Source organism: Chroicocephalus ridibundus, chromosome 9 (assembly GCF_963924245.1).
Source record: "Chroicocephalus ridibundus chromosome 9, bChrRid1.1, whole genome shotgun sequence".
NCBI lineage: Eukaryota > Metazoa > Chordata > Aves > Charadriiformes > Laridae > Chroicocephalus > Chroicocephalus ridibundus.
Genome location: NC_086292.1, coordinates 21,189,978 through 21,206,865, shown reverse-complemented (window position 1 = coordinate 21,206,865; position 16,888 = coordinate 21,189,978). Strand labels below are relative to the sequence as shown.

The 16,888-nt window shown below is 37.2% G+C and overlaps 1 protein-coding gene across 1 annotated transcript in view; it reads left to right on the top strand.

The window, feature by feature from the left end:
- Positions 1–16,623, top strand: part of LOC134520566 (transmembrane 9 superfamily member 2-like) — a 33,959-nt gene extending 17,336 nt beyond the window's left edge. The window contains exons 10-17 of the mRNA XM_063346124.1: positions 232–364; positions 1,992–2,111; positions 2,292–2,349; positions 4,905–5,064; positions 5,744–5,895; positions 7,443–7,554; positions 7,978–8,149; positions 15,986–16,623. Of these exons, the coding sequence (XP_063202194.1) occupies positions 232–364; positions 1,992–2,111; positions 2,292–2,349; positions 4,905–5,064; positions 5,744–5,895; positions 7,443–7,554; positions 7,978–8,149; positions 15,986–16,053 (975 nt within the window). The 3' untranslated portion in view covers positions 16,054–16,623. The remainder of the gene's footprint in view (positions 1–231; positions 365–1,991; positions 2,112–2,291; positions 2,350–4,904; positions 5,065–5,743; positions 5,896–7,442; positions 7,555–7,977; positions 8,150–15,985) is intronic.
- Positions 16,624–16,888: the final 265 nt, after the last annotated feature.

Below are 16,888 nucleotides of genomic sequence, written 5' to 3'. Positions count from 1 at the left end.
GTTTTTTCTTGCTTTGAGAGATGAGGATTTTCTTGATAAATCCTGCCTTTTTCTTTCACTGAACCATTAGGGGGTTATAAAATCAATGCGTGATGAATCAGATGCAATTAGTCTGTCTTTGGATCTAAACTGGAAGTTAATCAAACTTTAAATACGTATTTTGCATCTTGTTTGTGTTAATTCACTGATGCATTATGTATCTTTGCTAAAGACATTGTTGATTTTATACAGGAAGATGCCCAAGAGGAATTTGGCTGGAAGCTGGTTCATGGAGATGTGTTTAGACCCCCAAGGAAGGGAATGTTACTGTCTGTCTTCTTGGGCCAAGGAACGCAAATCTTCATTATGACATTTATTACTTTATGTAAGTAACTTTATTAAGTTGATGTATTTGTAGTGCAGTAGTCTGAGAGATGCAATATTATTAAACAAATGATAGAAGCCGTCTTTTGGAAATGAAGTCCGTCCTTTAGTAAAAGAAAATAATGCTGTTTCATAATAATAATCTAAATATCTTCAGTAATGCTGTTGTAAGCAGAGTTGTTCAAAGCGTTGTGGTATCTGGGCTAATTCAGATTCTTCGTGATTGCAGAAATGAAGCTTCCTTCTTACAAGTTTATTTTTTAAAAAAAAAAAAAAAAACAAAAAAAAACCAAACAAAAAAAAACCCCAAACAAAAACAGTTTGTCGTGGTGTAAATTATCCAAGGATCCAGTAATGCAAGTTCAAAGACATGTAATCAAAGCTTTAATGTTCTCAGAACACTTTCTATCTAATACATTTGACACAACAGCCTGCAGCCATGCAGAAATAAGAGCAAGAATGCATGCCAGTGAAATAATACTGACACAACGCTGAGATAATGAGAGCCTACCATAAATAGATGTATACACGTGTGATGCTGTAACCTGTCATGAGTTGGTGTTTTATTATACATTATCTGTAAAGTATATCGCCATTCCTTTTCTTACTGTACAGTAGAATTGGGAAGTCTACTGATATTTATTACAGAAGATATCTTTTAAATTCTGCTTTCCAGGTTTGATTCAGATTTTTTTTTATTTTTCATAGAGGAGCTGCTTTCTTTCTGTTTATTACATGATGCTATAATATTAATAGAATTTTCTTGGTGGGCTTGTCTTTCAGTGTTGATCACAGCTCTTTGTAACTTACTTAACTGCAATAATTTCCTGTGCAACTAGTGTAGTGTAGAAAAAAAATTGTTGGGGGGAAAAAAATCCTTTTTCTGTTTAAAAACAAAACTTCCCACTGGAGATCACTGACAGACTCCCTTTCTGAGAATATCTCTGGGTTGGCCTCTGCAATTAGTTGGGACGCAGGCAGCCGTCTTCTATTAAAGAGGCTTATTTTTAAGATAGCACATTCTTGCATACAGTGTTGTTCATCCTGGTGGCTAAGAGCCTTTTGTGGAATTTCAAGCAAGTGATCTTCTGTCTTCACACTGACTTCTGCCTTTAAAAAAAAAAAAAAAAAAGCACCAAAACCGAACCTAAAAATCCCGACGACTTCCTCCCCAACAAAAAACCCTTAGCTCTGTTAAAGTTTTCGGCTTCTCCAGACCTGCTGTTCTCAGATGTCCCTTATGCCACATATTAGATGTCCCTTCTTACTTAGAATGTGTAAGTATTGTCCATGTGTGTTTGCAGCAGAACTATAGGATTTTGGAAGCAGACATTTTCAACCTGAAATTTGGTTCAGGTTCATTGTTTGTCTCTTCGTGACATTTTATTTTTCAGTCTTTTGGCTACGAGAAACTTTTTATTTAAAAGATGAGGTGGAAATAATGCATTATCATGAATTGAAACGGTGACGTTAGGGCTATGATCATGTGATGAGGATATGTGAGAGCTTATGCACATAGTCTTCATTTAAATATCTCGTAGTGAAAGGGATAAACCTGTACAGTGATATGTGTTGCAGGGGAATTTTGACACGTGTCCACAAATGACTAAATCTTTTTGTCTCTTTAGTCCTAGCTTGTCTTGGTTTTCTTTCTCCTGCTAACCGTGGTGCTTTGATGACCTGTGCGGTTGTATTGTGGGTCTTACTGGGAACTCCAGCTGGTTACGTGTCTGCTAGAATGTACAAAAGTAAGTACATGCTTTTATTTAATGTGACACAGCAGGTTAAATTCAAGAATTGCTGGGCTTAATATAAACCTCAGACTGGAGCTGGTGTCTCAACCAACAAATCTGCTTCTTGCTGCCATACTGCAAAACAGTTGGAAAAAGTCTTGAAGTTGAAATTGTTTTTCGTTTTTTCCCCGTCAGCATTTAGAGGCGAGAAGTGGAAGACGAATGTTTTGCTTACAGCTCTGCTTTGCCCTGGGTTAGTAGCATTTCTCCTCATTCTTTCCTTTATTTTTAAGTATAAATGAATCTGAGGTGGGAAGGAGTGTGGGGGGAAAAAGTTAATTGTTATGATGCTTGTTTGTGGGATCATTTTCTTTGTTCTCCAAATTGTGGTTTCTTTTGTATGTTGCCTGTCTGAATATAAAGAAAAGTGAATTCTGAGGAGCTAGAGCCTAGTGCTCTAGAACACAGCTCCGTAGCATCTAGTTTTGTAATCAGCTTGAGAGCACAGGAGGAATGATGTGACTTTTCTGCAAGGTAGTGTCACACAGCCTTTGAGAATCACTGCTCCAGAACATGAGGCACAGTGGTGGGGTAACTCCAATTCGGTACCACAGCATTCAGTGTGTTCCAGGTAATCCTGTCTTAACTGGTAATAGTCACTTTGTTAGGAAGTACGTGCGTTTGTGGTAACTTTGAAGTGTCTGTAGTGCTCTTCTGTAAACAGGGGGAGACAGCCCTTTAGGCAGAGCCTCTCTTACCTTAATTAGAGGCTCGGTGTTGTCTTCTAACCGTGTTACTGGAAAGGACACAGGAAATATAATTTAGAAATTTTTTCTTTAAGCAAATAGCTATATACTGCTATACTAAACAGTAGATGTTTAGTATGCTTCTGGGTGAGAATAATGCAGAGATTCTCTTAAATGGATTATAATTTTTATATAAATGTGGGTAGCGTCCGGTTTCAGGTATGGCTGTAGCATGCACCATACTATGGCCGATGCTGTCATGCTTGGGAAGGGTGATGGCTCTCCTGCCTTTCCTTTTCTCATAGCTCTCAAGACCTTCCATGAGAATGAGGTCAACGAAGAAAGGGAATAAAACTGCAAGTCTTGCTTATTTCTTAGTTGCTACCCTTTGACAAATGTCCTTGGCAAAGGTTGAGGAAAAGGTTATAAATAATTTCTTAGGGTATTTCCCCCCCTAAAAAAGCCTAGAACGAATAAACATGATTTGGTTTTGAGTATAGTAGAATTTCATCAAATGAAATGTAATGCATTCGATAGCAACTGAGTGTAGTGTTTCTATGAGGAAATGTTATTTCTAAACAGAATGTGCTTCAGTTTCCCTGCTGTCATTTAGATACTATCTTGACAGAGAAGAAAATATTTATCAGTGGAAGAAATATCGTGCTGATCATTTAAACTCCCAAATAAATTAAGTTTCGCAGAGGAAGTAAAATGATTGGGGATGGTAGAATAGGAACAGATGTCTCGATTATGCTATGCTAGTTTGGTGAATTTGCATAATATCATAAACAGCCTGAGGCCATCATAGTCTCGGTAGACTGATGGGAGTTCTTATTTGCAGTATGTTTTTCTAACTTTGGAGCGGGTAAGTGGGGTCTGTGTTATGAGCTTGGGCAGATGATAAAGATTAGCAAGACTTCTAATATGGATTTGATTTCTATTTTTCGTTCAACAAGGTGCTCGCACCAAGGCTTGCTTGGGTGTGCTTACTTAATAAGTGTCTTCCCCCAAACAGTTTTGGCAAGTGTAAGGCCTCTCCTAGGAAAAATGGAGCCTGTCTATTGCTGTCATCCTCCCTCCTTTTTAGATTAAATACAGTGGAGGATGCATGTCCACTTCAGGGCAGTTTAAATTCTGCCTTAGGAGCACTTTTTTAACAAAACACAGACAATGTTGCACTTGGCAGGGGCCCTTCCTGAGGCTGAATTTTCCGGGATGCATCTCTGAATCCATGAATAACGGCAACTGAAGCAGGCTTTTGTATGGGATTCCTTTGCAGTATGTTTTGCTTTGCTTTCAGAATGTGATGTTTGAAATCTTCATTGTATGTCTCGGAGTTGTTTTCTAGTGTTTTCCCAGGATGTTTACAACATCAGGCAGATGCGCTCAACTGAGGGGGGGGAAGAGCAGGTCTGGAGACATGACTGATGCAGTCTTTATTTAAATTCTCTGAAGGTGTGGGCAACTTGACTCTGTAACTCCATGAGGTTGTTAATACAAAGATTCTTGTTGTAGGGAAGAGCCCCCTTTAATCTACCCTTCTGCCATGTTGCAGTGACACGTGCTGCAGCAGGGTCTATGTTTGTTGTCTGGCTTCCTAAACAGGAGATTTTGCTGTCGCAGTTTTTTCAGAGGGAATTTACTGATTATAAAGGACCTAAATAAAGGTATTAAATGGCAATACCTTTTGCCATTTGGCAAATGGCAAATAATAGGAATGGTGATTCAGATAAGAGGAGTTTTTCATTCATTTTATCTTTTTGCATTCTTTGTATAGATTTTTACAATGGAATATTTCTGTTACTCTTTGGTTTTATGTGCCAGAGTCTTTATTTCAATGTCTCTACCATAGATGCTTGCGTTAGAAGCGTTGGATGTTGCAAGCATTTTTACATTAACTGCACTATTCCTGAAAGTAACTAGGGCTGTTAAGGAATGAAAGATTGCAAGAAGATAAGATATTTTTTCTGATACAGACTTTTAACTGGTTTATGGTTTTTCATTCTAACTGGTATTTATTCTTTCCTGAATATTTTAGTATCTTTTCTGATCTCTTTTTCAGAATTGTCTTTGCTGATTTCTTCATTATGAATCTCATTCTGTGGGTGAAAGGATCCTCAGCCGCCATCCCTTTTGGCACCTTGGTTGCTATCCTAGCTATGTGGTTTGGAATTTCAGTCCCACTAACCTTTGTTGGTGCATATTTTGGCTTCAAAGAGAAGGTAGGGCTCAATGAATACAGGTTTGAAACACACCACTCCTCTGTAGTTGAGTCACTGAATCCCTAAGCATACAAACTCTGGTTGGATTGAAACATCTCTGGCCCTGTGACAGTAAACTGATGTTTTGTGATTTTTTGAAATTGAATATATGTTTGTAATGTCATGCTAAACTTTTTTTTTTCCTGTCCATTCATTAGAATGAAAATTTAATAGTGCTCTTGGAGGTCTTGCTTGCCTTTTGCATGGCAGCAATACCTCAGCAGTTTCATTTTTGAAGCAGTACTTCAGAAGTACTGCAATTTGTACTTTACTAGTTTGAAAAAATGCCAGACAATTGAGAAAAAGGTGATTGTTTGTTTGTTGGGTTTTTTTTTTTGGGGGGGGGGGGGGGGCGGGGCGGGGTTGGGGTTGGGGGGCGCTGGTTATTAAGAACTGAACAGATTTCTTTCCTTCATGTTCTGACTTGCTTACTGACCAGTAGTGGGAATGCCTAAAGCATGTGTGGTTTTTTCCTAAGAATGGGTATCAATTTTTTAGTTTTTTGGTTTGGTAACTTGTGATGGCTTATGGATGAAAATAAAGTTATACTCCTCAAATCTTTAGATGCTAATATTATGGAAAAGTAATCTTATTTATGATGTAACAACTTATCTTTTAATTATATTAATTTCTTCCAAAGCCTATTGAACATCCAGTTCGTACAAACCAGATTCCTCGCCAAATTCCAGAACAGTCCTTTTTCACAAAGCCGTTGCCCGGTATCATAATGGGTGGTATCTTGCCCTTTGGCTGTATTTTTATTCAGCTTTTTTTCATTCTGAATAGCATTTGGTGAGTATAATTTTTGTTGCTGTTGTTCTATTTATGGTGGTTTGATAATAAACAAACAGTAAGTTTGAACATCCCAAACCAATTAATATAAGGAATATATAAGGAATAAACCAATTTTTAAAAATTTTTATCTTCTTGCAGACTTTTGTGGAATTTCCAGAAGCTGTATGTTTATTCCTGTGCTTAGAATTTAAAAAACCGAGTTGTTCTTCGTGACAACTGCAAAGTGTAAAATTAGAGTCCGGTTTTCTTGTTTTATCTTTCTGGCTCTGAACAGCACAAACTTGTTTTCATGCTGTTGTGGTTAGGTGGAGCTTAATCCCTTGGGTAACTATATTATGATTTATGAAACTAATATGATCTAGCAGTTTCAGCTGTTAAATCAGAATCAGGTCAAGATTTTGAGATTCCACTTTCTGCAAAACAAAGGCTCCACGCCCGGTGAAACATCTACACCACTCCTAAATCTTGTCAAAACCTAGTCAAGCAGGTGCATGGAAAATTAAAGCAGTGCAATCTTTCTTAGCTTTCACAATGTAAACATGAAACGTGTAATATATTGTTGTCTAATGGAAAAGATTAATCTGAAGGTGCCAGGTTTATAAGGTATCCTCTGTTTATGTTGAGTTTTCTTACAGAACAGTTTTCTAAATCAATTCTTTAATGCAAATATATTAGATACGTTACCCTTTCACGTTAGTCCTCAACAAAAGTAGAAACCATGTAATGTAGCTATGCTGAAAAACATAGTTGGCTGACAAACAGGTATGCTCTGGGCTTTTGTAGTTGAAATTACTGAATTCCTGAATTGTTTATCCTACGGAAGGGAAGCACGGAGGGAATGTGCAAGCGGTGCTCCCTCTGTCAAATCTTATACTGCATTATTTGTCACCATCACTTTATAAAGTTGATTTGGTTACTTTCCTTATCTGAAAGACCAGATTAAAAGTAAACAACATTATTTCCCTTGCATTTATTTTCGTGAGTGTTTTCGTGTTTGCTGAGCCCTTGGCTTGGAGTCAGGTTTGGTCTGGGAGTGAAGAGCATCTGGTTGGGTGTAGCGAGGAGATGCAGACTCCTGGAAAACTTGGCTGCAGTGGGAGGAGGGAAGTGGGTATTGTAACTAGGGAAGAGTACAGGTGAGGCGGGAGTCAGGGAAGCTAAAGGTCCTCTCAACGGAGACGTGAAGTGATAAAATCTGGTGGAAATTGTGCATAAAGGTTCTCTGTGAAGGTTTATAGATGCTAATTTCAGGGGAAGCATAATTGAAGACTTTGAGCATTGCTCTGTAAAGCAGTGGTTTTATTACTGCTAGCTTAAATGAATGCATATTTATAGACTACATTCAAGTAAAGAAAACTTCTTATGAATTGGCCAATAGTGGTATAGACAAAGTTACCCCAGTGGTGTGGGGTTTTTGGGTTTGGGGTTTTTTTGTTGTTTGTTTTTCTTGATTTGCTTAGCATCTGGCAGTGTGACACTGTACATTAACTGAGAACTTCAACCAAAAATGAGACTCTTGTTTTTATTTTTTATTTTTATTTTAGGTCTCACCAGATGTATTACATGTTTGGATTCCTGTTCCTAGTTTTTATAATTCTTCTAATTACGTGTTCGGAAGCTACGGTTTTGCTGTGCTACTTCCATCTGTGCGCAGAGGTAAAGAGCAGAGTTTTGATGTAGATACCACTTTTAGCTGGAAGATGTTCGAAATAGAGTTGTGGTATTCGATATACTGTGATGTGCTGGACACTACGAATGGATTGTATTGTCAGCCCTTGGCATGCCTATCTCAGCCACTCTTCTGGAATGTGCCTTTTGCTTCAAAATCCACCATTTGCAGCAGATAAGCAAAAATAAACAGCCATAATCTTAGAATAATTTCATGTTCATAGTGGAAGCAATACAGCTGACTTTGAGAAAGAAAAAAGCTATGTAATATGTTGGAATTTTTCTTTTTTTGAGATAAATTTTGGAGAATTAAATGTATTTCCTAAGACAATGTTATTTTTTTTAACCAGCTTATTTATATTCTTTTGTCTATGTGGTATCTCTTCCTGAATGGTTTATTGGTTCTTTCAGGATTATCATTGGTGGTGGCGATCATTCCTGACCAGCAGCTTTACAGCAGTTTATCTCTTTATCTATGCAGTTCATTACTTCTTTTCTAAACTCCAGATAACAGGAACCGCTAGCACCATTTTATACTTCGGTTACACAATGATCATGGTCTTGATTTTTTTCCTTTTCACAGGTAAGTACAGTCTTCAAACTAAAATGAATGCAGGGGTTTCCATTTTTGAAATGAGAAACATTAGGTGAAACTTAGACTATCTGAAACATTAAATACAATTTATGACTCTTTAGGCAGTGTTACTTCTATGGTTTGTGACACCACACATCACAGTAAGGTATTCTTTAGGGATTTTTTCCTGACTTTAAATTACATTTTATAGGATAATTAGTTTTCCTTTATTGTATATTGTATTATCAGTGAGTTCAAACCATTATATTTTTGAAGTGCCATTCATGTTCACTTTGATGTCAGGTGTTTAACTTGATTTTGGATTTCGTAATTGGTTCTGGAAGTTCTATAGTCAGAGATAATTACGCTCTGTGTACGGAGAATAAAAGATGTTTTCCGCTTTCACTATTAGCAAGTGAAGCAGGTTGATGCTGGGAAGGAAGTGAATGTTGACAATAGAGAGTTTGAGTACTGTTAGAGGTGGTCTTACCTGCTCATTAAGCACCACTTCTTAATGACAAGAACCTACCTCAACTGGAGGAACCTATTTGAAATATGGCTCTCCATTTTCAGTAGTCCAGCTTTTCTCGTGTTACTCGTGCAGACTAAGTGTCTTCCACAGGATTCCTCTAATGTTCATAATCACTTGACTCAAACTGTAATTTCAGGGTTGATTTGGTGAGAAATCTGTGCCAGATTTACTGTGCGTTAGGTGAAATTAGAAGTTCTTTGAGGGGTACTGGCCCTTAAAAATAGCCAGGAGCATTTTATATTGGTGTTCATCGTACTGCTGCTGTTGTGTATGTAGTTTTAACACATGAAGTCAGATCTTTTATGTCCCACTCTGCTTAGCATCGTGAAGTACTAGAGTGGTAGAACTGGAGAAAATGCTAGTTCACGTATAATGGGTTGTTCATCAAACCAACCTTTACATTCATTCCAAAGATTTGTAATGGCATGGCATTGGTGGATGGCATGATGGTTCGTATTATTACTTCTTGACAATTTCTGCTTGATTATTGAGACCTGCTGTAATTACTTTGTGTTGGCCTTATGAAATGCATCACTAGACTCCCTTGATGCAGTTAAAAAAAGAGTGTCTAAAATAAGTAAGTGTTAATAAGTAAAATAAGAAAGTAAGTCTTAGCATCAGACTTGAAGTTTGTCAGTTCAGCAGTGAGAAGGACCTCTTTCATCTTTATTGCCTCTAATACTGGTTGATACAAGGCAAAAAAAGCACTGCTCGTAATAAAACACTGAAAAAAAAATACTGTATGTGTTTGAACAAAGCAATTACTCTGTAGAAATTATATTTAGTAACATTAACTGTCACTTATTGCTAGATTTTTATTGTTGTTTGTTATTTAGACCTGTGTCTCTTCAAAAGAAAGTAAAAAATAATTTAAAAAGGAGTAAAAAAAAAAAAGGAGGATTTAATTCTTCTAATTTTTAATTATTAGAAGGCAAACAAAAAAGTTGGCATATTGCCAGTTAAATCCCTGCTTAAATCCTGGCAAAACAGACAAGCTCCAGATTTTCGCTGTAATATATATCTATATATATATTTAAAAAAAAACCCCAAACTATAATCTAAATTGTTTTAATTACTTTTAAACTGAAGCAATATGTTAATGTGTGTCTGGGTTTTAGCATAGGTTAGTTGCTATTCTGCCAATTTCAATTTCACTTACAAGATGCAAATTGGTAGAATTAAAAATATCCCTTTCATATATAGAATGATAATTGAAATTGTCATGGCAGCTGCTGAAATCGTATTAAAAGCTTCAGATGTGCTGATCCTGGAGTTCTTGATGTGGAGGCCAGTGAGGCCCTGAAAGTACAATAATAAACTGTGCTGCTGTTACTTTTGCAGTCTTTTTTTCCTTTTTTTTTTCCTTTACTTTTTGAAATAGAACCACAACAGTGATCGCTGTGGTGCATTTATAGCTCATGAGGAAAGCTACTATATGGTCCTTTTTTTTGTTTGGTTGGTGTTTTTTTTTTTTTTTAAAGTTTAATAGAAGAGCTAGTCACTAGACAGGTAATGGGTATAATAAGTATATGGAGTGTGTAATAAATCCTTGCTAATATAAAATGCTGTGATAAATTTCTTTTCTGTAGTTAGTTTGATATTTGGGCTGAGATGTAAGCTGTTCTAGATAGATGACTCAAGCAGAAGACACCTAACTTTGCTTTGTTTTGTAAAATACTACGTTACAGCGCTTGCTTTGGAAAATAAGAGTTCGGTCCTTCAGAAGTTTATGGAGGTGAGGGGTTTTGCTAACCTAACTTTCCACACTGTTTGCATTAGTAGCCGCCTTCCTGTATGTGTGTACCCAAAATGGGACCTTGATCTCTTCCACTTAAGTTAGCACTAGGTATTTTGGTTTTCTCTGTTCTTGCTTATTAGGTCTCAGCAGCTGTGACAGAAATATAAAGGGCAGCGCTAATACCTCCTACGTGGCGTGTGTTGTGTTACTGTGGGCATCACAAAAGAGATCATAATGAATAAGTAAATAGGAACTGAATGCTTGTATGGCAACAACGACTAATATAATCTGATCGGTGAAATCTAACAATTAATGTGCACACCCAAACAAGACAATTTTATTTTAAGGTACAAAGTGCAGCTAATCTTTCAAGAAATAATAAGTGTGGTTGAATGGGGGTAGCTACGTGACTACATGCATTTTATGCTGGGAGACGAAAAAATTCTGAACGTAGTCAAAGCATGTTGCTTTACAGTGACCTCTATTTTTGAACATCATTTTCACTTGTGAATTAATGCCATTTTCAAAATTGAGTTTTGATCTTCTGGGTAGATTGTGTTTAGAATCCGAGATTCTGAAGCACCCACCACTGTGCGGTGATTGAAACCAGTATGATACAGAGAGCTTTTAAGGTACATAAGAAGTATCAGCCAAGTGCAGAGTGCTTTTCTATTTGCTTTCTTACAATCTGTTCGTGCTTTGAATTATTTTTTCTTCATTAAACAATAAAGCTAGAAGAAACGCATTGAGCACAACAGTCAGCTTAACGTATTTTGGTATTATTCTGTGCAATAATCCTTGTTTTTAATTTTGAATTTAAACTAGTTTACTAATAACTTTCCCTTACCCAATTGGATGCTAGCTTTCTGTGTCTAAGATCTTCTTTCTGTGTATAAGACAGCAGTTGCTGAGTGTTAGCGAGTGGTAGCATATATATTGCAGGCCAGAGTATTCCACAGTATATAAACTGGAAGACAAAAAGATAAAAAACTGTAGTGTCAGTGTCTCCCTAGTAAGTATAAATGGATATATCGGACATATTTTGGTGCTTGGCTAGAGAAATGACTTGAGACGTCTTCACAACTGGGCTCTTGAATTTTAAACAGCTCCCACAAAAACCATCTTTTAGCTGTAGCTCCCTGGGATGATCAGGGATGTACAGTGGGCTGCGGTGCACTAGGGTGGCATCAGTTTCCTAGACTAGTAGGGCTTATTAGAAAGGCAGAATCTTAAAATACGAAGATCATCCACTTAAAGAAAATTAAAGGTCTACTCCACAAGAATAAGTTCTGAAATGCGTGCAGTTCGGATGACTTTTCATTTCATTTAAGCTGGTGAGTGGTTAGGATTGGTTAAAGTAAACATTAGCCACAAAACTAGTCTATAAAATTTGATTAAAACAAACAAACGGATTTTCCAGTCTCATCGGAGGAATTGGTGTCAGGCTTGGTATCTTTGTGCTGTGTTGTTTGATAGAGATGTGCATATAAAAGCTGTAAAATAAAACTTACAATGGAAAGGAGTTTAGGTCAATTGGAAAACAATTTTAGAGGTCTCAACTATTTGAACTAGTAGGGGGGGTAAGTTTTTGGGGGGTTTTGAGGTTTTTGTGGATTTTTTGGGTTTTTTTTAAGTACTTAGTACTTAAGTACTGTTAGATTATTTTTTTTTAACGGTTTAAAAAAAAATCAGTTGTCCGTATCCTGTCACATTGTGTTCGTTGACGTCTGTCAGCAAAGCAGTAAGCGGAGGAGGAGTGCTCCTTCTAGACAGCGCTGCAAAACTTTGGTTTCAGTTTGAACATGTTTTGAAAGAAACAAATATAAGCCAGATCCCAGGGTGGTCTTATCTAAAGCTTACCTAAATAGTCCTACTGTTCTAATGAGAAGCATATTTTATGTAAGGGATGATTGTCATTGTGGTGCAAGATGAGCTTAGAAAAATGCTCAAGATTGAAAAGCTGAGTATGCTTTTAAAGAAAATACGTTTCAAGCCATGCTACTTGAGGTGGCAAGGTTGTATTTTAACTAGTGCAACTAATAATGGCAATTTTACTGGGTAGAACTACAGTTACAGAAAACTGATGATGCACTTACCTGCATTTTAAGATTGGCTTTAGTCAAAATACTTGAAAGGGGAATCTGAGGACCTGTTATACTTGTCAGCACTGGCGTAAAGATCCAGTATGTTGATGCTTTTCTGGATAAAGTGCTAAAATTTGGAACAAGTGACAAAGTTGTGAAATGGGCTGAAATGTAGAAAACATATTCTAGCTAGAATTTTCAAACAAGCCAAACTAGTTCAGAGTTGTTATTCTTCCCCAGTCGTTATTCCTTTGCTTTGTTCTGGTTGGGATATTTACTCCTGTATAGAAAATGGGAAGCTTTTTGACTGAATTACCTTTTGTGGGCTTCTTAGCGGTTCGTGGAATCACAGGCACGCCCAGGTCTGAGGTGGAAAAACCTCTGAGTTCAGTGGAACCAAGCACTGTGTTGATTACGTTCTTCAAAAAAAACCTAAAGGTTTTTGCTGCAGTACCGTAAGCAATCCTGTAGGTAAACCAGCTGTACAATTAAAGCAGCTTATAAGTAACGTGCCCTTAACTTACACTCATTTCTGTCTGTTAATACTGATTTTGTAATATCAACACAACTCTGTCCCGACCTGAGCTATTGGAAGTTCCTAGTCTTGAGTGTTTGGCCCATGTTACTTAAAAAAAAAAAAAAAAATAATAAATGAGAGCACAAAAAACGCCTGATTGATTTGCTGTGATTAATTCTCAGTTTTAATCTGCAGCTGGATTCTTGAGGTGGATTTTCAACCTAGTTGTGGTTCTGCCAGCACCTTTAAACCATTCTGATCTTTGAGTGTTAAGTGTACTATTTGGAAGAGGTAATTTTGACAGATGATGAGGTCCTTAGTTTGATGTTCTTATTTGAAGTTTCTGGTCCATAGAGCTATCCACACCTGGAATTTGTAGTATAAATGTATTCATGGGAGAGAAGAAGAAATTACAGTACCGGTAAGGCCTAATTATCGGTATCTTGGTGATGAGTCTAGCCTTTCTCTCCTGAGCTTCTAAGTTCATGGTTAAAACCTGGTGTCTGACAAACATTACCAGTTACTGCTTGTGTTAGAAAACATAATCTTACTCTAGTTCCAGTACATTGGCAAGATTTCTGATAAAGTTTAAAAAAGGAGCAGGGGGTACTTGGTCTTTGATTTGCTAAACAGACTTTTTTTTAGGAGGGAAGTTGAAAATCGATGTTACAGAAACCTGTGAAAATCTGTTTATAGATGAAATGCTTGTTCACAGTGTGAAGTCTTCAGATTCTGCTCTGAATGAGGCCATGTTTTATAGAAAGCTAGTGTATCAGAAAGATTCAGTGACAAGGATTGGAGGAAAATACTGGGGATTTAGAGTATGTTCCCATATTAAGTTATGGCATGTTCAGAAAACTGTGGAAAATCTCATTCTTGTGTTAAAGTTATATGTTTTTGTTATGATGTTACAATTTTGTTCTAGAACAGCAGATAGGTTTTGTTTTGTTTGGTTTTTTTTTTAAGTTATCTCATCTGTTAAACATTTGGAAGAAACATCACTTCCAAGGCCATAAAAGGCTCAAAGTGGGCTATATTATAAAAACAACTAGATGCTGAGAACCATTATTAGGAAAAAACCATGAGAGTAAGTCTTAGAGTAACAATGCTGATCTTGGAGTATTGGACACAGTAGGAAGGAGTGAGAATTGACCATAAGCTGCAAAGACTTAGCGATGTCAAGCCTACAAAGGAATTAAATTCCTTCTGTGGTTGGTGTCTGATCTCTTATCAACGGCAGTAAATCTGCCATCTCCTACTGTTTCAGAGGATGATAACTGCAAACTTGGAGGGAAAGGGTAATCTGTGGCATATAATAGTAGGCTGTCAAAAAGCCTTTAACTGCAAATATACATGGTAGCACAAAGAACACAAGAATTGGCATATAGATAATAAGCAGCCAAAGACGGGTTCCTCACTTATCAAATGCGTAGATGTGGGCTGCAAGACAGAAATGGGATGAATGTAGAAAAGACAAGTGCTTAATAAAGAACCTTCTTGTTAGTAAACCACTCACAATGAAATGGTGGAAAAAAAAAATGGGAGCTGAGGTTAAACATGGGCTGTACAAGCAGAAAAGGATGAATGGAACACCAGAGGAGTGGAGTGCGTGATCTTGCAAGTGCCTGTAGTGTGGCTGGCACAGGGCTGGCGTGTTGCTGGGTCTTTGAGAGCGAATTCAACTGAAAATGAGACCTTCCCTTTTTTCAGTTGGTAAGACTTAACATCCGTATGGCAGTTTACTTCTGGGTAAAAGCACGAGGAACTTCTCTTGGAGTCTTAAGACTTAACTAATTGTATGAGTCTCAATGTCTCCTTGCATACTAAGTTCTTAAATAACTTAAAAATAAATGTGATGGCAATGTCTTTGCAGTTGCCCCATAATACTGACTGTGAGGTGAAAATTACAGATTTGTTCTTCAGCTTAAAACCAGAAAATTGCTATAGACTAATCTCATCCGGTGTAATCTCCTCTCTCTATTGTCTTACTCTGCTCCGGGCTAACTCGAGCCACAGGACTTGATGAGTGGTCCAGAGTGCCTCCAGAAGGTACTTCTGGTGTTTGGTTTTGGGCTTTTTTTCCTACTACTGTTGGGTTGGATGACTAAAGAACTGGATTGGTAAGAAAATGAGGAAGGCTATACCCAACCAGACACAGGTCTGCTACCTATGCACCCTAAAGGCAGTACTCCCAGGAAGGCGGATGTGAACAGGGCAAGCATATACTGGTATTTTCTCCCAGCCTCCCGTCAGCTGTGGCTCAGGGGCTTTTTTTAGCACTTGAGACGGTGTCTGTGTGATTAACAGCCTTTAGATTTCTTTGTTCATGAATCTGTTCAGTTGCCCAAACTAGTGTCTGTTTTTATTATCTGTAGTGACCTGTGACAAGAAAATCCGCAGCTTGAATACACGTTACACAAAACGATGTGTTTTGGTTTGTGTCACTGCTAGTTCCATTTGATGCTTGCTCCCAACTGCTACAGCGCTCACAGCGTTGCTTTAGCGAAAGAAAGTAATGGGATAGAGAGAGGAAGAAGTTCCCTGTTCTTGAGTATAAATAGAGCATGATGAACAGAAAACTGGGCCAGGTGATTCTTCCCAAGGCCTTGTTTTGTGGCATAATTCATAGGTGGCTGGGAACTATTGTAGACCTAAAAAAGCCAGGTAGGTGTTGACTTTTTGTTTGTATAACAGTTTCTTAAATGGTGCTTGTGTGCCTGCTAGTGGTGTCAGTAGCATCACCTTCAGCAGTTTAAATGTACATCAAGCAACGCAGTCCTAAAAGTCATCTTTGCTCTAAATCAATAACTTAGCCCAGGGATGAATGTGTGGTGTTAAATTTAACAAGTGCTGTTATTCTGGATAGTTAGCTGGATTACAATGTTATATTCTGTCCTGCTGGGAAGTACTCGTTAGATTTTTCTCTCGAAGCAAACTGGAAGATAAACTAACCATTTTCACTTTCTCATTTTAGGGACTATTGGATTTTTTGCCTGCTTCTGGTTTGTAAGTAAGATTTACAGTGTTGTGAAAGTGGACTGAAAAGCTTCAAAGTGTCTTTTGAACATATCTCCCTTGCTGTTTGATAATTTTTACCATGTATTGAAAAACATCCTGTGTAATTATTCCAATTTGTAAAAGCTGAAGAGCAGATTACAGCATAAAATACAGGGTTTTTTTGTTTTTTTTTTTTTTTTTATGGAAGGAAATGGCACCATTGGAAAAATGTTTACATCAGTATACTCATTGAACATGCTGATTCTAATAATGCAAAAATTATATCCAAAATTTGATTTAGGACAAATAAAAATTCTGTGAACTAGTTTATATGAAAAATGAGTGCATTATACGGTCCTCCAGCTGAAATTCTTTGTGATTATATTTTTTTGTTACCCCTTTTGGTTACCATTTATATACCACGAAAGCATAGGACTGTCAAGTAAATCTATATAAAATGTGAATTTTTTTAACTTAACTATGATTGTACATATTATCCTGCACCTTCTTTACAACTAAGATTTCTTCTTACAAATGTACATGCATTTAGTGTAATGTAGACTTTATTAAAAATATCGACACTGGTTTTTGTTCAAATAAAACTGCACAACTCGAGCTCATTTGTTTCCTTTCTTGTTAATTAGGCCTTCTCTACTTGGATGCAGATCACATTAGTTTGACCAGTTGATAACTCTCAAGTTTTATATTGTTTATAAGCAGTTTGGCTGTGACTCTGGCCACAGATGGCTTATGTGAGCAGAAGGACTGGTAGGTCACACGAATCCATGGCTGTAGGATGGACAGGGGTTTCTGAAGCCATTACCTGTGCCTCAGCTCTGCGCTTACTCTAACTTTCCCCAAAATATTTTTTGCTGGGCAA